Below are 26,374 nucleotides of genomic sequence, written 5' to 3'. Positions count from 1 at the left end.
ATACAACACTCCTTACATCAAATGTCTAAGGGTAATTTCCTACACACCAGCCATTTCTTTGGTGGATACAAGCTGTGTCCTTTAGTCAGTTCTGAAACCATTTATCTGGAGGTTGCATCAAACTCATAGGCTAAGGCTTCAGTCCCCAAGCTGCCCCCCTACTTCAGATGCCAAATATATAAATAAATGATTTTATTTATATATATTTTTATATATTTATTATATCACAGTTGTACAGTCAATCCCAGTCTTGATAGTTCTTCCTGATCCTTTATAGGGATGGAGCAGTGCTTAGAATACTGAAATCCTAGTTTTGAAGAGCCATTCCATGTTACTTCCTTCTGCCAAAGTCAAAGACTTCAGCTGGAGTTTGGGGGTGGGGGAGACACAGCTGTATCCCCAAGTCTCAGATTCATAGTCCCTGGAGGTGCTGTCTGGATTCCTCCTGCCCCTGTCCCTGGTGACTCAGCAGCTGGTGGAGAGGATGCATTTTGGCAGCTTCTCTCCCAGGCCCTGGCTCTGTGCCCTGGGAAGATTGTGCACTTCCTATCTGGACTCCCTCCCCCTGTCTTCTCTCCAACTCTTGCTACTTAAGGGTCCTGACCTCTTTGGTCACCCCATCCCATAAGGAGCCACATGCCCCTGAGTCTCACTGACATTTAGGAAGTTACCACCCATCTGGGTGGAAATGTCAAATGCATTCCTTATGGGGCTCACTTTCTAAGACCATGCATGGACTCAGCCATTTCTCCTAAAGGATACTGCTCAGTTTTTCTAAGACTCTTACCCAATTGAAAGAGAAGAGGAAATGGAAACAGGGATGAAGTTTGCCTGGGCAGCCAAAAGTTTGTGTGTCGCTAGTCAAATGTCCTAACCCACTGTGTGCAGCAAGGCTACAGCACCCACCTCACAGTGAAGTGTGAAGACGGAAGGAGCTTCCACAGGTGCTAGCTCACGCTAGACACTCAGAAACCCCAAGTGGCCTTCCTTCCACTTTTTCTCCAAAGGATCTTTGTTGAATATGTTGCATCTACAATTGGAGTTGTTGCCAGAGAAACTCCATCCTCAAGAGAGGTGGGGGTTAGACTGTCTCTAAAGTTCCTTCTGATTCTGCAATTCTGTGCTTCAGACATTTGGCCCATCCTAGACCCCACTCTGCTCAGATGCCAGAATTCTACTTGATGGTGCATATGTAGGAGGGGAGTTGTGGAGAAGGATGTCAGAGAAGGTGCTGGGGCCAAGGCACTTCAGCTGGAAAGCCATGGGCCACTTTGGACTAGTTTGGTGTCTTTAAACTGGCTAGATTCTGACAGACCCCTGTAGCTTTGAAGAGAGTGAGCTCCTGGTCACTAAAGGTATGCAAATAGAAGCTGCAGAGTGTCTGGCAGGATTCCTGAGGAAGTCAGGCTAGATCAGAGAGCCAAGAAATGCTGGGCTTTCATAATCGTGCAATACGACAACACTGCAGACAGCCATGGAGGTGCGAGGTGGCCTCACTGTGCTTTCAATGCTATGGAGTTTTGGAAAATACTTGGATTGTACCTGGGCTGTAATACATTCCTGAGTGAAAATTTATTCTGGAGTAAGGATTTTGTAAAAAGAGATGAGTGTAAAAGCTTCATTGTTTATCTGTAATAATTAATATGATGGGGGTGTGAAGAAAATCTTGTTTAGCCCAGGGACTGGTAACCCTGAACTCCCACAGGGTTGCCAGGGAAGCAGGTCCTTTACTACTTGACTCAGGTGATGCCACCAGTCTTTCGTGCCTCACCTCCCATGTACCAGGCACTGTGATGTTCACTGTGATGTTCCCCAGTCTCCACCTGGGGAATGCAGAGCCAGTGGAGACTCTGTCTTCAGACTTAGGAAGTTCCTACAAAATGCAGTGCCCAAATGAGCCTTGGAGGAGAGAAAGAAGCCTGGGATAGGCAAATATATTATATTACCAATCTGAATTTAAGTTGAAGGTGGGGGAAGCTTGTTGGAACTTAGGGAATGTTCGTAGTTGTTTTTAGTACTGTAGGAACACAAGGAACAAAGAGAAGTATTATGCTGTTACCAAAAGAGACTCCAAAAGATTTTATCTGTAACAGTCTTAGGAGAGTCCCACTTTGCTAAGTGGAAAGAAAATTGAATGGGAGGGAAGACAGCACAGAAGGGACAGATAGATGATCTTGGGACCCAGTGGCAAGGTGTCCGGGGGAGGTGATAGCTCAAAGTCAGGAGTCAGCAAAGAAACATGGCCTGATGTGGACTTACATGGATCCAGGGCCCTCATCTTTACAAAGCCAAACCATTTGGTAACAAGCTGGATTCCATTCCTCTTCCTTCTAAAGAGCTTTACTATGGCCATCATCTTATTCTGACCCCTCCTCTTCCTCCTCCTTCTCCCTACCTCACCCTCACCCACTGGAGTATCACAGTAATAGAAGTTCTCCTGTCTTTAAAAATGTCTACCTGCCACTCCATGTTCCCCTAGCTATGGCCTCATTCTCAATCTCCCTTCATGGTCTCCACTTCCTCTTCTCCTGTCACTCATACTCATTGGAATTGTCCCTGTGCCACTTCATTGTCACTATGCTTGTCAATGTCAATAGTGACCTCCTTGTTGCCAGACCCAGTGGACACTCATCCAGCCTCGTCTCCCTCCATCTCTTAGAGCTCAAGATAGTTGATTATTTTCTTTGATGCTGAATCCTTCTATGACCCAGGATTTTTCTTCATTCTATTGCAGTTAGTGATCATTTTCAGACTCTTTGTTTCTTTTTTTGTTGTTGTTCACATTTTCAAGTGTTAGAATTGTTGAGAGTACCAGGAAAAGCTCCCTTGTCTATCAAACTCTCTAGGTATGGTCCTTTCAGGCATAATGGCTGTAAGTGTGTGTGTGTGTGTGTGTGTGTGTGTGTGTGTGTATGAAAATTTCAGCTGTGACTTCCAAATCTCTTACTCCAGTCTCACATCTTCCTGAACTCCTGAGTTGCATATGGAACAGAAACTCAAGCTCTCCATGAGGATTGTCTCACAGACTACTCCAACTTCACATGACTCCATTCTTCCCAGCGCATCCAGGCCTGCCACAGGCTACTAATCCATTGCATTCCTTTCTAGTTTGTTGCTTAAGCCTCAAACCCAGAAATTATCCTGGATTCCTCCCCTTTTCTCCCTCATCAGCAAGTTGGATGGTTCTAATCCAACCACCTTACTCCATCTCCATTGGGATGATGATTCTAGTCCAATGAACCATCCCTTTTAACCTGTTTGTATCAATGATTTCATTTTACCTCCTCTAGCCCACTAAGCAGTCACTGTTGTTTAAGTACAATTGTGTGATTCCAGCCATGGTCTCAAGGTTTTGAATGTCCTGGCTCTTTCTCTCCTTCATATCTCCATTTCATGCTGCTTGTCCACACTGAATCCAGCCACACTGACCTCCTTTCTATTCTTTAAATTTGTTGGCCTCCTTTCCACTTTGGGGCCTTGGGACTTGCTCTTCATTTGGTAGAAATACTCATTCTTGGCTTTTTGCAAAACGGGCTCCTTTGAATGCTTTAGAAATTAGCTGAAATCATACCTTCTTGAGGATCCTTTTGCTGATCATCTTATCTAAAAATCAAGTATCCCCTCCCAATTCTATTCTCCTATCACCCAATTCTTTCTTTTACAGCATTTCAAACTTTAATTTTCTTACTTATATGCTTTAGGTTATTTTATTATGTATTTCCTCCACTCCACTAGAAGTAGCTTTCATGAAAACAGGGACTTTAGCCTTGTTCCTTATTGTATTCCAGGCATATGTCAGGTGCTCAATAACCATGTACTGAATGCATGGTCAACTTAACATAAGTATAGTCTTGGAAGGTCCTCTACATTCAGAAAACTGTTTTAAGGTAATGACACTCGACTGCTCCCAATCTTTGATAAGTGGATCTGTCTGTGACTTTGTACATGGGAACTAAGGGTCTAATGCCTGGCTTCATTATGATAAGCAGGTCTCTTAACTCTGACTACCTGAGTTAATTCATTTATAAAATAAGAATTTTGACCTAGGATGACTTCTGCAGTATCTTTAAGGCATCTAAAATTATGATTCTGGTAATCGTGAAGCCAGTAGAGACAAATTAAGAATAGTGGTGCTAAATTTTTCATGCAAATTAAATTCAATAAGAAAACCTTGAAAATTCTTAGTGCTATCTAATCTAGTGAAGTTAGATGGTCTCTGTTCCTTGACAAAACTACTGTGTGTTTAGTTCTCATTTTAAAGTGCAGTACTCAAATGCATGTTTTTTGCTTCAACCAAAGTTTCAGCTGTGGTTTTGGAATGAGATCCATGGGGCAATAGAAATACTTCTGCTCCGGAAATGTACATTTGTTCCTGACTCATCATATTTGCAGAGATCCATTTCCTTGGAGGAATACCTCTGACCTCTTACTCTGTTTCTTTCTCATTCCTTCCCAAGCATGGGGGAGTGAGGTTCCCAGTTGAGGGGATAGTCATGGGTCCATGTTTTTCAGTTGGACAGGACTAAGCATTGGGGATTCCATCTCCTTTTTGACTTTCCTTCTTGAATCAATCAAGGTAGAAATCCTGGTAATCACTCTGCATCCTTTAAATTATCTTGGATGGGCTCTATCAGTAAGGAGGTGGGTGGCTTGATAGTAACAAGTCTATTAATCATTCTGTCCAAGGCATATTCCCCAACAGGGGTGTCCTTCTCCTTGAGTCCTTTTAAACAGCAATCAATGGGACTTGATCTAATGATTCAGATACCAGGGTATGAGCTTTCCATAAACTAAATGGAGTTTTTCTGCAAAAGTCACATTTATTTAACCTCGGATTTTTATAAAAAGATAAAAAGTATTAATAGAAAAAAAACTCTAAGTAAATCCACCAAAACAATTAAAAGTAGTTCTCATAACTTGAAGGGATTATGGGTGAATTTTGCTGTCTTTTGTGGTAGTCTGTATTTTCTTAAGTTGCTATAATGGACATGCCTTTCTGTTAGTGTGGGAAAAAATTCATTTCCCAGTTTTACTCACACATATACATACACACCCAAATAATAAAAGAAAAAAGGAAAGAAAATGTACTGTAAAAGCAATAGGTTTGCATCAACAAAACTTAAGCAGTTAACTTCTCTGTGGCTGAATTGCCGAAAGGTGGGGAGCAGCAGGAGGAGGGCAGTGGAATAGTTCCACTCCTGTCATTTGAGAAAGACCAATGTGATATCCTGGTCTAACAGTGTCCCCAGCACAGGTGCCTGATGTGCCCCACCTTGGTCTTTGCCAAGACAGGGCACTTCCCTTTTCTGAATGCAGAATTCTGGATTCTCTTGGAATGTCCTTTTTAGAATCTGTCCCTTAGGAGGTCTGCCCTGGAGCCTTTTGTGTAACCAGGTGACTTTGCCTTTCAGACCACAGCAGAGAAGTCTCCTGGAGCCTACTTCCTTCCTGAGTTTGCACTCTCTCCTCAGGGAAGTTTTCTGGAAGATACAACAGGGGAGCAGTTCCTTACGTACCGCTATGATGACCAGGTAAGAATATTGCCAAAGAACCTGCCTTTGATGTTCCATTTGGCCATTGGCAGATACTCTCTGAAAAATGCCTGCAAAATAATTGTTTTCCCCTGAGCAATACCAATACAATAGACCCTGACACTCTTGAAGGATCCCAAGACTTCTGGATGGCCATGTTTGCATATAATGTTCTATACCAGGTACGGTTCAGGTTCTGGTTGGGTCATTTGCTTTACAATCACTTTTTCTTACATCTATAAAAAATATATGATGGGTTCATTCATTTCAATTATCACCAAATTTATTATTCCATGATGAAATTTTTTGAAAGTTTTATTTTCTGATTAAGCATTGCTTCTTTTTCCTCTTAGCTTGTACTTTTTTTCTTTTGTTAGCACCAACATATTTTTTCCAAGCCCATTTTCCAGAAAGGAACAAATGTGTATGTGTGTGTGTGTGTATGCATGTATGTGTGTATGCATTTTTGTGTTTAAATCTCTTCATGAAGGCTAACTAGATTAGAAAGCCATGCTAGCCTGAGCTACAGAAGCTGGGCACTAAGAACAATGATTTCCTTCCATTCCAAATTCACACTGATTATCTTCATAGCATTTGAGATTATGAATGTCTTTGAAACACTTATACTTCACTGAAACAGAGAATGTTAACTTTGCCAAATGCAAAGGTTTCTAGTTGAGAGCCTGAATTCATGGGGGCCGTGGAGCAGACTTGGGTAGGATTTAAGCCCATGGAGGACTTTGGGGGATCTGGCAGATCTTGGTAGGTACAGACACAAGAAGAAATGAGGAGATGGGCACAATTACCTTGTCACGCACACATTGGCTTGTAGGGAGCCTGCCTAACTATTGAGGCCAGCTATGTTGTCCTGAGCTACTTTCTCAAAGGCTAGCACATTCTTGTTTGATTTGGGCAAGGCCTAGTTAGCGGGTAGAAGACTTTATTCACAAGGGGCAACTCTAAGAAATTTAGTCTGCCCAACATGGGTAGATGTTAAGATGGGACTGCAGGGAGAGGGACCTGGCTCTGGGACTGGCTAGCGCTGTATGGGGGCTGGAGATTAGACTGGGAGGAGGATTGAAGAGCTGCAGATGCAGGGTGGAGACATTTGCCCAGAACCATGTCCCAGTTCAGAGGACGACACAAATTTATTCTGATCCGAAGTCTGCTGATAACTGACCTACAGTTTTAACTCTGCATTTGGGTTGGGGGTGAGGACCAGGGCTGTGACTTCACAGATTACTGTGAGTAGGAAGCCACAGTGGGTCACTGGGGCACAGGTGAGATGAGACCAGTTTTTTTTTTTAATTGAAAATTTCCACATTCGATCATTATTCCAAGTTAATTGAAAAATTAGTACATAAACAATTGTTTGGGGAGCTGGGGTCAGGTGGGGGTTATTCTGAATTTGTGTTATGGAGCCCAGGAATTGGGTCTGGTTGCTAATAAGCCCTCAGACATCATTAAGTCACTTTCTGCCTTTTACTCCAGTGGGTTTTTAGAGGGTCTTTAATTTATGGCTTCTTTTAATCCAGAAATCAATGATCCAACAGGTTTCATATGATCCCTAATTGAGAAGGCAGTAAAGGATAAAAGAGGGTGTCTGGAAAATAACAAGCTATGTATTTTATAATTAAAGAGTGGTTAATGCCTTCTCCAGGCTCCACAGATACATTATGTTTAATGTTATAACAATATAAAAGCTAGAAAAAGAGGAAAACAAGCCCCTTTGGTCTTTTCAAAAGGTCTAAATAGATCTTAAAAGTGTGTGGCATGCTGTGGAAATTTCATCCTAGGACATGTTGCTACAGAAAGCCCCAGTGAATAGCATACAAAACCACTCTGTGTTGCCCCACGGTGTGTTTCTTTTAAGGGAGAGGAATAAGGTCAAAGAAAACAAGCCAGTAACAGCACCCACGCTCCTCTGCTAATGGCAAGGAAAAAAACAGGCCCTTATGCTGAACTAGGTGTCTCTCCTGAATGAACTTTAGGATTTAATCATCTAGAGACTGTTAGCACACGGCCCAAGCCCTTATCCTTTTTCCTCTTGATGCAGAACATGCACAAGGCACTGTGATGTTCGGTGCTTCTCAGGCACTAGTGAGAAGACAGAACTGATTATCAAACATTATCAAAGTTCAGGAAGACCCTTCCCCTGTAGCATATGACACAATGTTAAGATCAACTGCAAACGAAAGCTGTGGAATGAGTCTGCTTTGGGTTCAAATCCTAGTTCCACTTTATTTGCTGTGTGACTTGAGACAAATTACTTTACTTCTCTGCACTTTGAGTTTTCTTTTCTATGTAGTGGGAATCTGAATGGTATTTATCTTATGTAGGTGTTTTGAGGATTTAAAGGAGATAATTCACATAAATCTCCCTGCACAGTTTAAGCATTTAATTTAGCTGTGGCTATTTCTAATAATATTATTTGTAAATGTGCAATTCAGATAATCTCAGATATTCTTATGCTGAAGGAAAGAAGGGGACCCCATACAACATTTTAATTTTTTTTCCTGCTGGGATTCAACCCAGGGTCTTAGTACTAGATAAGCACTCTACCACTGAGTTACACTCCTAGCCCTTTAAAATAATTTTTATTGTGCATACAGTAGAATGCATACATATCTAAAGTATAGAATTGATGAATCTTTAAATATTTTGACACCCACATAACTACTACTCCAAATTAAGAAACCAAATATTTCTAGCACCCTAGATGGCTCTTGTGCCTCTTCCAATCTATATCCCCCACCAATGGAGGGATCACCATTCTGACTTGTGTCACTGTTACAAATCGGTTTTGCCTGCTTTATACTTTTAATTTTATATAAACGGAATCACACAGCACATACTCGTTTGCGTCTGGCTTCTTTCACACATCATTATGTCTGAGAGATTCAACCAAGTTGTTGGATCCAACATAATATAGGGTTTAATGTCTAGCAGTCAGTTGTACTCTTTGGAACAAATTGTCTCACATTGGAACAAATTGCAGCATACTGGGTGGCATGCGGCATTGCTCCTGCACAGAAATTCCCAGATTGTCCTAAAAGGTTTGCAGGGCAGCGCCTCCAAAGATTCTGTACCTGGGGGAGTAGTGGGCTCAGTGTTCCAGTGTAGCCTTTACTGTAACCCATCCAGCATTTCTCAAGCAGAAATAGATACAGGATTTGTGAGATTTGCCACCAGGGCAGCATCTGTGCTGTCAGGTGGCTTGGGTCCTTACCTGTGGAGTCTGTGTATGAATGCCAGAGATGCTGTCTGCTTTCACAGTGGCCTGAAGCCAGAGTGACAAAATGCTTATGCAATTGAGGCCACAGCCTGGTTTTTGAAAGTTGTTGGGGCAGACATGGGTTCATGAGGCTCTTCCTTCCTATAAAATCCTCATTTGATAAAATGGGAAGCAGGTGGAAGGTGTGGAGATATTGGCTTTCTTGGTCAACCCTCATTGGACTTTTAAAAGTATTTTATCCTGGGCACATTTTCATGAAAACCTTCAGGTCAGTCTTCAAATGTCTCCTGGATTAGGTGCCTGGAAAACTAATAACCCTGAGGCCAGTAAAGCACAGCTGTGATGTAGGCTGCGTTTAATGAGAGGCATAAAAGCCACACTGTGATTATTCGGAGAGACTAAGCAACTTCTAGTGAAGAGAGCAGCCGGAGGCCAATTGGGGAGCAGTGCAAACAGGACTAGTCAGGCAGCCCCAGTTGTCTTCTTCCACTAATGAGCTTGTAATTTAACCCAGTTACTTGACATCTTTGGACCTTAGACTCCTTAGCTGTTTCAAAAAACAAGGTGACTGCGTTTCATGATCTGCCCTCCTTCCAGTCTAACATAGTCTATCTTTTGAAACTACAAATAGAATATTCTACATTGCAGAGTGCTAATTGGATCATCCTGATTATGGTGGCAGTCTTGCCAGTGAGGCAGTAAATTATGACTTAGAGAATTATAGAATTTTACAGCTGGTGGAGACTTTGGCTGAAACGCCCCATTTTTACAAGTCAAGAAAACAGAGATTCTGAACGTGCAAGTGACTTGCTCAAGGACATCCAGACGGTTATTTGAAAAACTAAGGCCATTATTCTCCAAACCTGAGGCTACCCCACTTTAGAAATATACCCAGCTGCTTCCCTCAGAAGAATCGCCTTAAAAATCATATCCTTTCTCTAAAAATCTTGATTCTACTGTTATGGCTCATAGAACGCTGGGAACCTTAGCAGACCACAGAGAATGATTTGGTATTAATGGATTGCTTTACCAGCATACTATCAGTTTCTTCAGGAATTTAGAATTAGCTATGCTAGTAGCATCTTGTAAGCATTTCATTTCTCTCTAGTTTTTAGTAGAAATCACAATTTGTGTTTCAGTCTAGATGAAACATGTTAGTTGAAATTAAAATGGCACTGACTTCCCACATCCTTAAAATGAAAGCATTCTCGCACTTGGTGGCATTGGACCTAGTTAGGAAGGATTACTTTGGGACAATTGGTTAAGAAGGTTGTGGTTGGAAGAGTTATTAGCCAGCCAGACCCCAAGGACAGGTTTTTTTTTTTTTTCTTTTCGTCATTGCAGCTAATGGTTTTGGAGTTTTGTCCCACTGAGGACTGGTTCACTGGCAACCAATGTTGGTTGGGTCTAAGGAGCCGTCTCAAAGTCCACACTTTGTTCTTTCTTCACTGAGTAAGGCAGTATTTTGAGAGAGGCTCTGTCACTCTCTGCCTGGGTCTCTTTCTGGGCAAAGAGGATGAAGAGATTCTTTTCCATCTCTACCTTATTTCAACCCCCAGAAGATTGAAATGGGGAGATTCATTGTGGACTCTGATTTACAAATCTGTGACAGTCTTAGTGTTTCTCAGTGAGAGGTCATTTATTTATTTATTTATTTTTAAAGTTAGGAAACTTTTTGCACAAATATTCTTTTATTTTTATTTTTAGCATGTGTTAGGCGTAGGGAAGTGTGGAAGGTGCATCGTCCAGGCTTAGTGGATTTGTTGGGGGAGGCTCCCTTCTCAGTGGCAACCACAGAGTGATGAAGGTGAAGCACCAGTGGTAGGTGACTTAGAAGTTGGTGCCCATATGCGTTTTTCTGTTGTCATGCATTGTCTTTATATGTGTATATGCTGGTGTAATGCCGAGCTTGCCACTGTTAGGCTATGTGACACCAAGAGGCAAGAAAAAAAGATCAATGGTATGCATTCCAAGCACACAGGACAAAATCTGGGTGTCCAGTAAATGGTGGGTTCTGGTTTTCTTAAAATTCACTAAGGATGAATCTCACTGAAGTAATCTTGGATCCATTTGTACAAGGACCACTTTGGTTTCATGCTGAGGAGGTCCTTTTTGATCCATCTATTCCCCATCATCCTTTCTCTCCTGTAACCTTCTCTCTCTCTTCCATAGACTCCAGAGAAGGAGCCTCTGATTAATTTAGCACTTGTTTTCTCTCTTCATGAACACATGCTTAAACAGATTTAAGATTTCTGTCTACATTTAAAATGCTTTAACCTATATTCTGATCTACCCTTGCTTTCAGTATCCAATTGATTTTCAAGTTCTTTAATGTCCGATGCTACTTAATCCTCTTCAGTTTTTTCTTTTTTACTCCTAAGATCTAACTTCTAGTATCTCCTCCAGTCCTTCCTTCCTAACCTCAAACAGGCATCTTAATTTTTGACAATTTCAATTACTTTCTTGAACTCACATTTAGATCCTGAGGCAGATAATTCTGTATTTGTAAAAATCTGTGTAAAATCCTCCAGTGTGATGACCTCATAGATGGAGTCATAGTTGACTTCTTTTCCTTCCTTGGATGTCATTGACTGCCTGTCTATATGATGTCTTATTTTTAAATGTTTGTTTACGTTTGCGTGTGTCTCTGGTGCCAGGGTGGTGGAGGACTGGATGTGTGGCCATGACAGGCATCTGGAATTGCAGCATGTCAGAGTTCAAAGGAAATACGGGGATTTGGGGTTTTCAGGTGAGGTCTTGGAGAGGAGCAATGCCTTGTGCAAGTCCGAGAGCCAGGCAGCAGCAAAGCCAAGTGCCTGTTCTTTACCCTTAAGTTCCGTTAAGATATTTTACATTTAATCTGTGGGCAGGGAAAGTATGAGAGAAATGTTTGAATGAATTTTTTAAAACGAGTAATAACAATAATATATTAATAATGAAACCTTTGTGTAGTCTTATTCCTGAACTTCTTTAAAGTGTCTTTTTTTTTCCCTTATGCTATTATGCCAGGCCTAATTTTCCTTTTCCTTATTTAACTATTGATTTATGCATTCTTTCTATGAAGAAGAAATCTGTTTGCTGTGAGTACATCTTTCTCAAAGTAACTTCTCCTGAACTTTTCATGAATATCTTGGCCAGGACCTTCCTTGTGGTTAAACTGCTGGCAGGCCTTAAAAATATCACTTGAGCTTTCCAAGTTATTTATGTAATCGTTTTTTAGCTTGGAAAGTATATGCTAACTTCTGAAATTTCTGGTAAAGGAAGATGCGATCAGGACTTGGGTCTGCGGGGCTCTATCATCTTCTTCGCTGATCAGAATGAGCCACTTACATGTTCTCCATGCAGGAGTGTCTCCGTGTTACTCCTGGCCGGTGTGTGTCATGTTTTGAAGCAGCAAGTCATTTGAGTTTGAATAGTTCATTCCTTTGTTAGTGAGTAATCTTGGTCAAATGTAGTTACGCTCCTTAAATATTCCAGAGATTTAGCATCCTAAGGAAAAAGCAAGTTCATGATCTGTTAGGAGGAGAGAAGAACACGTTAAGTGGAATGACATGTACTTCTTTCCTAGTTTAGGCACATGCATCATTGAGATCTGTTTCTATTGACTTTGATGCCTGTGGGCTCTGAATTTTATTTTCATTGAGCTTTTTGCAAGTTAGTTATTTCTGGAGAATAAAAGCATTAGTCTGTTAGTAGAGGTTCCGCATCTACCTCTTGAGCTATGTGGATACTGTCCTCTTTTAATGCCATCATCTTAGACCTAGTTGGGGGATACTGTATGATTTTTAAAAATAACTTTTACCATTGGTTAAATGGTGGATATAGGGTGGTGAAGTTTAAGATAATCCACAATACAGCTTCCCCTAAAAGTCCCTCACTCCATTCAGAAATGCTGAGACAGGTCCTGGTTAGACTGAGCCCTGCTATCTGTCTGAGATCCTCTCTCCTCTGAGATTGCGACAGTCTCTATTTAAAATTCTCAAATTTTCAAACACTTTGAGGCTAGGTTATTTTCAGCACTTTAGCTCCATCCTCCATAATCCCTGAATCATGGAAAGCAAGTGGGCTCCCTTCTCTATTGTCTCCTCTCTTTGCTCGTCCTCCATGCCTTTTGACATTGACTTCCACAATATTTTCTGTTGCCCTCTCATAGTCAACTAAGCCCTGTGTCCCAACTTCTCACTTCCTGCTTCAATTAAAAACATGCCTTGACCAGGCTCATTGCCTGTGGGGGCTGCTCATGCCGCACACACCAGGCAACATGCTGCTAAGATGGGAGACTGACCTCTTCTGAGTCCCCTCCTCTCCTCTTAATGCTTCTTCTCCTTGGAGGATCATGCCATCTAGCTAGATGATTGATCTGAACATTCACCAAAGTCTTTAAGGCCCAGTCATCACATTGTCTCTTTCCTCCAAAGTCCTGCCGTGATTCGGAGAACCTTCAGGGATGCCTAGTTTCTTATGTCAAGTAGATGTCCTGTTCTCTTATTCCTCAGTTTTTTCAGGTGACCAGCTTTCTTCTCACCTTACTAGGTCTGCCACGTGGACTCTCTTGTCAGTGTTGTCTTTCTCCTTGTATGTACTTTTCCTGGGGTGTTTTCCCTGGATCTATAAGATTTAGTGGCTTTCCCTGTCTTATACTTGAATGGCCTCTGAGCCTTCCTGAAGAGTCACCCATGTATGTAGTATAGCCTCATATAGTTGGGGAGCCCTCAATATATGATTACCTCTAGTTCTTTGAGTACCTCCAGTTCTTATTTTGACTACTGAAATCACTATACAGCTTCTCTGCTCCTGAATGCATGTTTCTTTTCAATGAATGCCAAGGATAGATTCTGTTGTGGTCCATCCTCCATAGGCAACAAAGGGAATGGGTTTTATTGGTGTCTGCTGTCTTGGAAAAAGGGTAGGGCTTTGCACCAGAGACTGAACCTTCAGGGAGTAATAGCAGGTGGAGGACCAGGTGAAAGCATCTTCTTTGTTTTTCTTGCCCAGGCATAAAGCAAAATTCAACAGAGCTACAAAACACAGGTGAGTTCATTTTCTGGCTAGGTAAGAGAGGGCTACGATAGGCAAGGAAAGAGTTTCCTGATTCCCTCCCAGCTGAACTTGGAAGAGCTAGATGGAGAAGCAATAATGGAATTTATTCCCTGTCACGAGGGATTTGAGGCATTATGTTTTGATTGGCTTATTTGGAATTTGGAAATATTTCCTTTTGCTTGGCCAGTTCTGGCCTGCTTTGCAGAAGTGCAGCCATGGTTTGCAAAGAGGTTCCTGGCTGGTGAAGGCACCGTGGGCTCAGGTCAATCAGTGAATATTTTTGTCTCTCGTACTTGGGGATTTATGTTTCCCTGAGTCTGGACTTTGGGGAGCTGAGAGGCGTCTTGAGGGCTCTTCCTTGTGGTGGGAAAATGGCTGTGCTATTTGGATGGGCAGTCAGAGAAGTGTCTTGAAAGCATCTATTGTGTTATTCTCTGTGTCTACTTGCCTTGTGACTATCCTTAATCCAAGATTTGAGTAAACTGATATAGGGTGGCCAACCTTTCTAGTTTCTAGCACCAATACAGTGCCACTTTCTGCCCTATCTTTCAGCCTGGATTTACTGTCCACTCTTGGGCTAGGGTTTTACAGTGAGATCAGTAGCCCCGAGGTCCTTGCATTGCTGGCTGCTGCACTGGTGAGGCATCCCAAGGACAAGTGGGGCACAGGTGTGTAGCTGTTTAGGGTCGCCCCACATGGGGTAATTTCTCTGCATTGCCAAAGTGCACATTTCTAGGCCAGGTATTCTTAGCGAATCTGTGTGCTTCTTTCTCTTCATGCCACTCTTCCTTAACTGCAGCCTTTGCACGAAGTGCTTAGAACATCTCCCTTGGATTTTTAGACCGTCTTCCCCTCCCTGTTATCAATGTCTAACCTTTATTTATCCTTCAGCTCCATTGTTTCTTCCTCAGGGACATCTTCCCTGATACCATAATCACCTTCACTTTCTATACTGACTGACCTTCCTTCCTCCCTCCCTCGCTCCCCCGTTCCCACAGGCTCTCTCTCCCTCCATACCTCTCTCCGGTCCTTTCTTCCTTCCTCATCCTGGGATCTTTCTTTCTGACAGCATTTTCTTCCTCCTAGCTTGCCTCCCGGGTGGTGGGTGGCTGAGAGGAGAAGGTGGGTGTGGTGACACAGCTCTCAGTGCAGTTTGCTGCGTTCTTGTTTGGGTGACTTAACTATCCCAACAGCAAGCCCTGTGGGGATGCTGCATCATAAACAGTTTCAAGAAAAACATGATCCAAGATTCAAGGTTTGGATCACTTTCTGTTGAGAGCCTCATGTCCCCAGGGTTAGCAGTGACAGTTCGGGACAGTGACTAATGGCCCTTAGTATTGCCTCTTCCCAGAAACAGTTTCAATTATGTTCATCATCCTGCACATGTACAGAAGTACAATTGCTTTGGACTGATTTACATTTCTAAAAATTAATAACGCATGGTTGTTTACATGAGTACATTTGAGTTATGAGAAAATTAGCACACATAACACTCATCCCCTTTCCCAGACTGAACTTTAACTAATCGGGTAATCTCCATCAAGTCTTCTATCACCCGCTTTGAGGTCCTCACATTAACTCCCTCTCCTCCGCTCCCAGCACGGTGACTATTTCCTCCTCTGTCTTCCCCTGGCCTCTGTGTCCCTTAGAGACAAGGCCTGTGTCTTCTTATCACTGTGGCTTCAGGTCATCGAACATGTTTGTTTAAGATCATATTCTTTGTCAAAAACCTTAAGAGGGTCCTCATTTCCTCCTTTATGGTATCTCAACTCCCCAAGTGGCATTCAAGCCCCCCCCGCAGTTTGGCCTCTGGTTACCTTCCTTGCCTCCCTTTGTTTCCCTTGTGTGCTCTGGCCAGAGTACACGTCATGTCTTGCCCTTTCTCATTTTGGTCCGTGCCGTGTCTTTGGCATGCAGAGCTCTTCACTGAATGTCAGTATTTCCTGCAGTGCCCGGCTGAGCTTCCCTCTCTTCCAGGGACTTTCAAGGAAGGTGTTTCTTTCTGCTCTTTAGAGGACAGTAGCTCATCCTTGCTTATAGCCCTCAGGCTTCACTGGGCCTGTGATACTCACAAGGATGTCTTACCTCTGCCCGTAGACTCAGCCACTCTAGAGCTGGCCAGTGTGACGTTTTGGTGTAACCCTGAAGATGCAGCATGGCTAGAAGATCTATTTTCACAAGTCACAAAACTAGAATAAATTCTAATTAAAACTTTATTACTGAGTTCTTTTTTTTTTCTGAGTTCTTTTTAAGGAATAAATAAATCCTTAAAAATGTAAATTATCCTTTGTCATAATAAAGAATCTATTATTATTTTTATCTTGTGTGTGTGCATATTTCTGTTTCTATTTTTTTTTTATTCCATATCTACAAATGTGAGGAAAGAATATTCTTTCTCCCACACACTGTTGGTCCAGAGGTTTGGTGGAAAATCGGGTTTTTCTGGTTTTTTTGACACTGGTTGCTCAGCTTCCAATTCTCAACTCTTCCCATGTGGCATCCCACCAGTGAGGACAGGACTCAGGCCATTTGGATGAATTCTCTTAATCCTTTCCCTCTGGGATTTAATGCTAATGGGGTTTAATTCTACAGAGGTTTAAAATAATGGAGATAATTTTCCTTTCTAATGAAGAAAAGGCAAGGTTTCTAACTCAAGATTCTGCTTTTCAGTGAGGCTTATAGTACATTGGCATATACATCGTCTCAATGAGTATAGGTTGTATTGAATAGAACTGTGATGTATTGAAATATACATGTCATGCAGCCAAGCTCTGTTTAAAAGACTAATTCTAAACACAGTTTCTCCTGGAAGACTATGATACCTTAACTTGAGACCTTTTGTGCTTGTCATCCATTCTTTTTTTTTAAATTAGAGTATTTATGTAGGAATGGTGTTCATTTTGACGAAATTGTACACACGTGGAGTTTGGTGAACTCCATTTCAGTCTGTGTTCCTCCTGCCTTTCCCTCTCTTCTTCCCTCCTTTGATTCTCCTTCCTCTAACTGATCTTTCTTTCACTCATTTATTTATTTTTTATTGGTGGTTTCTACCTAAACATAAAGGTGAAATTCTCAGTGGTATATTCATATATGCACATAAAACATGATTTTGTTAAATTGAGTTCACATTTCCTCTCCTTTCCTGTCTCTCTTCCCTCCCTCTTGATCTTCTTCTTCTACTTCACTGATCTTTCCTATATCTTTATGATATCCCTCCCCATGCCTTCTTTCTCTTGTTTCTCTCTAACTTCCATATGTGAAAGACAACATTTGACCCTGTGTTTTCTGAGTCTGGCTGTTTCACTTAGCATGATGTTCTCCATTTCCATCCATTGACTGGCAAAGGCCATAATTTCATTCTCCTTTATGGCTGAGTACAAATCCACTGTGTATATATACCACATGCTGCTTGTCATCCATTCTGATAGCAGCATCAGGATTAATGAGCAGCTGTTCATTCCAGCAACCCCTCAACAAATATTGAATGAATCTTCACATAGTGCCAGGCATCGTGCTGGGTGTTGGCTATAGTTTTATGCAGTAGCGCTGCATCCATAGTAATTCTTGCAAATCCAATTTTGAAACTAGAGGAAGTTTTTTTCTTTATTCGGTAAGACTAAGATTATAGCTATCCTTTATCAAGCAATCTTCATGTACAAGAATTGTATCAGATATTTCATGCACATTGTAATTATAGTTTATTCCTAAAAACAATTCTCTGTGTTTGCTTCAGCAGCAAATGTACACTAACAATATAAAATGAGTACCATGGCCCTGGGACAAGGCTGATGTGAAATTTATAAAGAATTAAAAGATACAAAAGAGGTTAGTTAACCTTAACCCTAACCCTAACCCTAACCCTAATTTTACAGAAAAGAAGACATATGGGAAAATAAGTAATAGAAGCTAGCTTCTCTGTATATACCTGTCTTTTATATCTGACTTTGGGGTCATGTAAACTGTTTTACATATTTGTAAGACAATATTAGATTTTAAAAGTTCAAAGTTTCCTAAAAATCAAAGATAAAAGAACAGAAACCAAAAACCTTAAATCTGTTTCCACTTGGTGCATTAACCACATAGAGAACAATTCTTCCAAGTGACTTTAGCACAGATTAATTTGACTATAGATGGATATATCCAAAGAGAATAAGGACTCTAAATACAATTATAAAATGTTTTTCTGTCATCTATTGCTGGCATGGCAATGACGTTGCTGTTCTGAGCCTGCTGTGTGAGTAATGTAAGATAAAGCAGATGAACAATACAAATGTGATCACCTAATTTTAAAATGTCTTGTATTCTTGAGAACTTATGAGAAAGGAGATTCAGATGTAAGAGAGAAGAAATTAAGTAAAATCTATTGTTTAAAATCAAATTTTAAGCATCTATTAAAAAGTCCTGAGATGTTTTATCTTAAAATAAGAACAGGTCAAATTTAGCTAGAGGCCTAAAAGTAATGACTAAATGGCCAACTTGATAGCAGTGAGCACCTCTCAGGCTCAGATCTTGGTCTGTAAATACCATTTTCTATTAAAAAGGAACCAAGACTCCATGGGAAATGACTTCCAGGTTTGGGGGTGAAATGTGAAAAATTATCCTGGACCATCATGTAATTAACAGATAGCAAAGAAACTGTTAATATTACTAGAGTCTTTTCATAATGACTCAGGAGCCAACCCATTGAAACTCTTATGAGCATAATTTTGGAAAGTTTGGGCATTAATAAAAATAAAAACTGCAAAGGATTTAAGAATATCCTCTATGTTTAAATCTCTACATTAATAACGATAATAAAATATATTAGTCAATGTTGGTGGGTGATAGGGAATCAACTTATTACATAAAAACAAATAAAAGCAATAAATGCAAATATTTATCATGCCTTTCCAATATGAATTGTGTGTATGTGTATATATATGTGTACGTACACACACACACAAACACACACATATATTACTGGGTGATCAGTAGATAAGAAAATTTGTCATTACAGAATATTCCTGTTAATAAATATAGAAGGGAGGATAATAGGAGGGTATCATCATTTTGCAGCCCTAAGGAATGGAGGGATCTGTGCATTGGATCTCAATAGCTGCTCCCATTGCAAAGAGACAACCAAATGTCTCTTGATGGAAGAGCACAATACTATCTATGAAGTATTCTTGCCTTCTTGGCTCCCAAATCCCTAAAAAGTCAAGATGCTATATCCAAATACTTGTTTACAAGGTATACAATGTACATAGAAACATATTAAGCCAAGTCATGGATATGCAATAAACAAAATCCACACAGTGGGAAACTTTGTAGGCTAAACAACCCAATTTCTTCAACAAATAAGTTTCAAAAGTAAAGGAAGACTAGAACCAAAAAAGGTTAAATGAGACTTAAGATGAATTAACTAATTACTGTGTGGGCCTTATTTAAATTCTGGATTTAAACAAACACACTGAAAAGCAGCTGTAATACCATTTATGACATTTATAAGAAAATTGGAGAACTAAAATTTTATTGTCAATTATTAATTTTTAAGGTGTGAAAACAGCATTGTGAATATGTTTCAAAAGTATCTTTTATAGATGCACATTAACTGATGAAACGATATGATATTTTTCATTTGCTTCAAAAAATGGGGCAGGGTCAGTGGATAGCACAAAATTGGCCTTTGTTTGCTGACTGTGGGGCTGTCCCTGGGTGATGAGTCCCTGGGGTTCATTATACTACTCTGTCTACCTTTATGTTCATTTGAAAGCTGACATATTAAAAGGTAACAGCTACAAAACAACATCACCACTCAAACCAGAAATAAAACTCAATATTCCTATGAAGTGGATATCATTTTCTCCTATTATTAATAAGGAAGTTGCAGCTTGAAAAAAATATTGACCTTCTCAGGACACAGCCAGTCACTGATGAGGCCAATTTCAAACCTAGATCTTTCTCAAGAGAAAACTTGTTCACTTTCTTACCGTATGACATGGCATAATAAAAATATCAAATTCACAAACACATTAATGAGCAGAAAAGCATTTTATAATTAATGTTTCTTCTGTAGCTATGTGTTAAATGTTTGGCTCTGACTCCTTTGCCACAGATGTGGTAAAAAATAGTATTCAACTTAGTTCAAAGTTACATGTACAGTAATTTGAAGTTTAACTTGTTAATATCCCATGGGGCTTTGTAAAAGCATCCCATGATGTTTCACACACTCTGACAGCAGAACATGTTTGAAAAGCATTGATTTAGAGGTTGGTGACCCAAGGTCTTTGCCTTTTCAGCACATACAACGGTTAGAATGTGTCAGTGAACATTACAATCTGAATAGCCATGTTAAACACCAAAATATTTTTATGACAGAAGTATGCCCTGCTGTTGGCAGTGAAAGTGTTACCACTAGCATATTTTGCAAGTTGAGTCTGTTTTGTGTTCTAACTTGAAGCAGTTTTATTTCCTGCCCTATTACAGGATACAGCTCTTATAATATAAAATGTGTCCCCAATTCAACTCATTTTAAGACACGGATTTATAATGCCATGAATTTGGTACAAGCCTTTAATTCAAATGTTTTAAAGCATTTTTTTTCTTAATTTTAAAAGCCTCTAACTATTCCACTTGTAGTTTGTAGTTTAAAAAATACTTCATTAAACTTGCCACATTTTATTATAAAATAATAGAATAGGAAACCTAAAAGATAAATGCACAAAACATTTCATTCTTTCCTAGGTTCATAGGATGAAAATAGAAAATCATTTTTTTTCAGTGCAGCTTAGCGATTTTTATGCTTTATTTTACTTTTGGCTATATTTTGTTTAGAAGCAGCAAGTATATTTTTTAAGTTAGTGAAGTTATCCCTACCTGAGATTGCAATAATTTGGCAGAGTTATAGAAAGTCGCTCTCAAGTTCCCTTTTGTCTGTCAGGTGTAATCTTGTCATAGCTGTGCTCCACATCTCTCTGTTAGGCCTGACTCTTGCCACACAGCACAGGAAACCTTGTTTTAAACAACCTGGGTTCATCAGCAATGTTATTAAACACCTGGCACAAGCATCTTGTGCTGTTGGACCTCACAGTTTTCTCTGCACACCGGAGAGAACTCTTAACAATTCAGACAAAGAGGCCCCTTAATAAAGGATTTGGGTGAGAGAGGTCTTCCCCCCAGGGTCTCCTGCCTAGTTATAATCCAATTCTAGGCAGATTAACCTCTTTAAGGAAGCACACACAGCTGGATATCACAGAGTCTATACAGTGTTCTGTAGTTTTAGAGAGGAGAACTCTAATTCTCTTAACACTTTTTAACATTGCCTCCCTCCAAAACAGTTGCAGTAGCAAACTATGAAATGTATTACTAGTTGATTTATGTTTTTGGGAGGCTATTACCTTTATAAAAGTAGTGTAGACTACTGAGACAGCACAGGCTGAGTTGAATAAGGGCTAAAAATAAAATCAAGATGCAGGAGGTGTCGAGCACTCTGGATTCCGCAGAGAACACATTCAGAACAAACCCGAAGATCAGTGACAGAGGAGAAGGAGAGGAAAATAAAATGGGTGAGAAGGAGATTGTAGCTACCTGGGACAGATCTCAGACATCTAATTTATATATTCACACATACACACACACACACACACACACACACACACACACACACACAACTATATCAAAGGGGAAGGAAGAAGAAATTAAATAAATGTTGTGAGACATCTTTGATTTACTAAAGGCTTTTGTGAAAGAAATCCATATCTATCTATCTACCTACCTACCTACCTATTATAGGACATATTACCTTCTGACTTCAAAAAATGAAAAATTTTGGAATCAGCATCTTAGAACTTGGGAAGTTCAGAAACAGGAAAAAATTATATATATATATATAAAATATATATAAACAAAAAGCTGTAAGCCCTTGAAAATTTTAAAGCACTCTCCTAAAGTGATTTTTAAATTTGCTCTTTTTAGTTATACATGACAGTAGAATGTATTTTGACATATTATACATACATGGAGTAGAAATTCCCATTCTTGTGGTTGTACATGATGTAGAATTACACTGGTTGTGTGTTCATATGTGAGCACAGGAAAGTGATGTCAGATTTATCCTACTGTTTTTCTTGTTCCCAAACCCCCTCCCTTCCTTTCATTCTCCTTTGTCTTATCCAAAGTACTTCCATTCTTCCCTAACTTTACCCCATTTTTGTGTGTTAGCATCCACATATCCGAGAGAACATTAGGCCTTTGGGGTTTTTTTGGCTTATTTCACTTAACATGGTAATCTTTAGATCCATCCATTTACTGGCAAAAGTCATAAAGTCCTTCTTTTTTTATGGCTGAGTAATATTTTATTGTGGATATACACCACATTTTCTTTATCCATTCATTTGTTAAAGGGCACCTAGGCTGGTTCCATAGCTTAGCTACTGTGAATTGAGCTGCTGTAAAGATTGATGTGGCCACGTAACTATAATATTGCTGATTTTAAGTCCTTTGATTATAAAACGAGGAGTAGGATAAGTGGGTCAAATGGTGGTTCCATTTTATGTTTTCTGAGGAATCTCTATTCTGCTTTCCAGAGTGGTTGCACCAATTTGCAGTCCATCAGCAAAGTATGAGTGTGCCTTTTCCCTTCACATCATCACCAACATTTATTGTTACTTGTATTCTTGATAATTGCCATTCTGATTGGAGTGAGATGCAATCTCAGTGTAGTTTTAATTGCTAGAGATATTGAACATTTTTTCATATATTTGTTGATTGATTGTATTTCTTCTTCTGTGAAGTGTCTGTTTAGTTCCTTAGCCCATTTATTAATCCGGTTATTTGTGTTTTGGGTGTTAAGTTTTTTGAGTTCTTTATATATCATATATATATATTTATGCTTTATCTGAGGTGTAGGTAGCAAAGATTTTCTCCCATTTGGAGGCTCTTTCTTCATATTCTTTATTGTTCACTTTGCTGTGAAGAAGCTTTTTAGTTTGATGCCATCCCATTTATTGATTCTTAATTTTATTTCTTGTGCTTTTGGGGTCTTATTGAGGAATTCGGTTCCTAAGCTGACATGATAGAGACTTGGGCCTACATTGTTTCTAGTAGGCGTAAGGCCTCTGGTGTAATGCCTAGGTCCTTGATCTACTTTGAGCAATTATTAGTGACAGTGGAAATGATAATATAATTGTGCACTATGTAGAAAAGAATAAAAATGAGAATGTATACCTCAGAAGTTAACACATAATTATAATTTATAATGGGAGGTAAAACAATAACTTTCAATAATCATTTAAATACTTTCAATAATCATTTAAAATAAGTGATATTAGAATGATTGATTGACTAGAGAAAGTTAATTTAAATTTTTACCATTTACTAGAATAAATTCCAGATGGATTAAAGAATTAAATAAAAATTAAACCATAAATATAAAAGACCATAAAAGTAAATATTTCTCAAATTTCTGGAGAAGTTTAAAATGAATGTAAAATTGAATGTACTGACAGTTTTGCCTACTTAGAACACTTAAAATGTGCACTTGTAAGAAAGCATTTAAATGAAAACTTAGAGTAAAATAACATATAATGCAAATTATATTAAAATATTTCTTTGCAACACAACATAAGAATTAAATAGGCAAATAGACAAGAAGAATTAAATACAGTAGCTGAATAGGTAAAGGAAAATAATTCACTGTTCTAAAAGGAAATCATGTTACTGGTTAACAATCATAGAAAGTATCAACCAATAAATAAATCAATAAAATGTAAATGCAAACAATTATCAGATAACATTTGCCCCTCCTAGCCTTATTGGAAAAAGAAAAAAAAAGAGAGAGAAAGAAATAAGAAAAGGTTTAAAAGCTCGAAGTTAGTGATTCTAATAGGAAAGATCAAGCTTATATTCATGATGTTAAATACTAAAAAGCACAGTAAGTTTGATAAATAATTTTGCATTGTGGATTAAGAGCCTCAAAACATTTTTATTTTTGACTCAAATATATTTTCAGGGAATTCTCCAAGGGAATATTACAAATAAAAATGCTTTATGGAAAAACACATTGATATCATTATTTATAATACTTAGAATCCAGAAACAGGTTAAATGTAAAAGCCATAAGAAAATGGCTATGTGTATTATGAGATTTCTGAAATGGAATATTATAAATTTTTATTATGCTTACACTTTTGAAATAACATGGGAAATGTTAACATGATATCCTCAAGTTTAAAGATCAGGTCACAAAATGACATAGCAAGTTTCTAATTTTATTCAGATGAAGATAGGAAGAAAAACCTCAGTAAATACCCCAAAATAAAAACAGTGATTATTTTTGCATTATGAAATTATGGGTGTTTAAAATTTTCTCTTAGCTGTATTTTTTAGTCGGGTGTGGTAGTGCATGCCTGTAATCCCAGTGGCTTGGGAGGCTGAGGCAGGAGGATCTCAAGTTCAAAGCCAGCCTCAGCAAAAGTGAGGTGCTAAGCAACTCAGTGAGACCCTGTCTCTAAATAAAATACAAAATAGGGCTGGGGATGTGGTTCAGTGGTCAAGGGCCCTTGAGTTCAATCCCTGGTACCCCCCAACACAAAATGTATTTTCTAGGTTCTTTGCTAATGTATATATAATACTTAGATGATTAAAAAATGATACATGTTCTTTCCAAATAGTAATGAAGGAGCCTCCTAGGGAAGTGATCAACAATACTGGGATGCCTTGAAGGTTTGGGGGGGGAGCAATTTTGATAAATAGAAAGGATTGAGACCTGGATATCAAGGCTTAAACGGATATCAAGTGCCCACTGTGTTTATATCTGATCCTGATTTCCAATCTGGCTTTCTTCAAAGAACTTACTAAGTGTTGAAAGATCTTACATTATTTTTGTATTATTCCTATAGAGACAGTTTGTATTACTGTGGAAACCTCCTTCTTTCACCTTGTCAGAGCAGTTAAATCTGCAGGATTTAGCCGCCACCTACCCATACACATCCATTTTCCTCCTTCTGTATTTGGGTGAAATCAAAGAACTCATCTATTAATACTAACATTAATCCATGAAGAGTTGGTTTGAAATAATACTATGCTTGTTTTACTTGTTAAAGTTGCTGATGTTCAATCATTTTGTAGAATATTTTGTGATTAGAAAAAATAGAAACAATTTTTTGATTAGGTTATGGCTGACCTGGGCAGAGGTCCTCCTAGAAATGTTTCTTTGCAACACAACACAAGCCTGAGAACTGGCACTCTGGTTTGAGAAATCTGACACTGAAAGCAAAATACCATCAATTGAAGTGATCAATCAAGTTGAGCATGGTTAATCCAAACTCAAAGGGGAGTGGGAATATCACTTGGTTATAAGGTGTCCCTGCTCAGATAAGTTCAATATGCTTAGATTATTTTTTCAGATTATTTCTTAAATGAAAACTCAGTGTTAAAAAATCTACTGGAAAAAAATTCTAAACCTCTGTGGATCTCAAATTGAAAAAGTTTACCTAGGGCTATTGTTTTTCCTTTGATCTCTGAGGGATAGAATTGTCACCGAATAGGTAACCAAGTATTGTGATAACTGACCTGAAGTCCTAATAGTTTTTTTTTTTTCTTTGTTGAAGCTTGTAGTTTTTTTTTTTTTTTTGACCACTTGCATTAGTTTTTTATTTATTTTTTTTAATTTTTTTTTATTGTTGGTTGTTCAAAACATTACATAGTTCTTGATATATCATCTTTCANACCCCTAATAGTTTTTTAAGAGATGGAAAACATCTACAAATGAAGTTAAAATTCTGATCCTAAAGAAAGAGAAGGAATTGGATTACTCATGAGTACAATTGTCCAGAAAAGGTGCTGGTGGCCATGGCTAGCAGCATTGGCCACCTAGGGTAGATCAAACCAATGGGTTTTGCAAGCAGGAACTCCGGGAATAAAGAATACAGGAATGGGTTTGAAATGAAGCTCAAAGCCTGGGATGGTGAACCAAGAAAGGCTTGAGCTGGAGGCTCCTCCTTTAAATGGTGCCCAGGTCCCTCTGAGTGGCCAGGGGAAAGAAGAGGGAATAGGGAGGGAGATGCTGAGACAGAGACAAGTGCTGAAGCAACTATAGCACAATTTCCAAACATTAAGCCAGCATCAAAAAGCTTAGTGATTGGGAGCAGTTAGAATCACAACAAAAAAAACCTTTGTCTTATTTTGCTTTTTATAGTAAGTTGTGTGAATTCCTTGTGTTTTGGATACCAATTCCTTTTCACGTATGTGGTTTGAAAATATTTTTTTCCAGTCTGAGCTTTCTCTTTTCATGTTGTTTCTTTTGCTGTGTAGGAACCATTTTGTTTGATATAGTCCCACTTGTTTATTTTGCTTTTGTTGCCTGAGTTTTTGGTATCAAATTTGAAAAATTCTTTCAAAGGCTGTTGGCAAGGAGCTTTTCCTTATGTTTTCTTCTACAAGTTTTATAGTGACTTCAGGTCTCACATTTAAGTCTTCAGTATATTTTGAATTGATTTTTTGTATAGTTTAAGATAAGGATCTAATTGCATTCTTTTGTGAAAAGATTTCCAGTTTTCCCAGTATTATTTATTGAAGAAACTACCCTATT

At 39.1% G+C, this 26,374-nt stretch overlaps 1 protein-coding gene across 2 annotated transcripts in view; it reads left to right on the top strand.

The window, feature by feature from the left end:
* The window catches only part of Adamtsl3 (ADAMTS like 3), a 321,149-nt gene that overhangs the window by 49,050 nt on the left and 245,725 nt on the right, over nucleotides 1-26,374 (top strand). For both annotated transcript variants that reach the window (XM_048790168.1, XM_048790167.1), the window contains exon 3: nucleotides 5,412-5,531. In XM_048790168.1, the coding sequence (XP_048646125.1) occupies nucleotides 5,412-5,531 (120 nt within the window). The remainder of the gene's footprint in view (nucleotides 1-5,411; nucleotides 5,532-26,374) is intronic.

This window comes from Marmota marmota, unplaced genomic scaffold (assembly GCF_001458135.2).
Source record: "Marmota marmota marmota unplaced genomic scaffold, marMar, whole genome shotgun sequence".
In the NCBI taxonomy this organism is placed as follows: Eukaryota; Metazoa; Chordata; class Mammalia; order Rodentia; family Sciuridae; genus Marmota; species Marmota marmota.
This window is presented reverse-complemented; position numbering and strand designations above follow the sequence as displayed.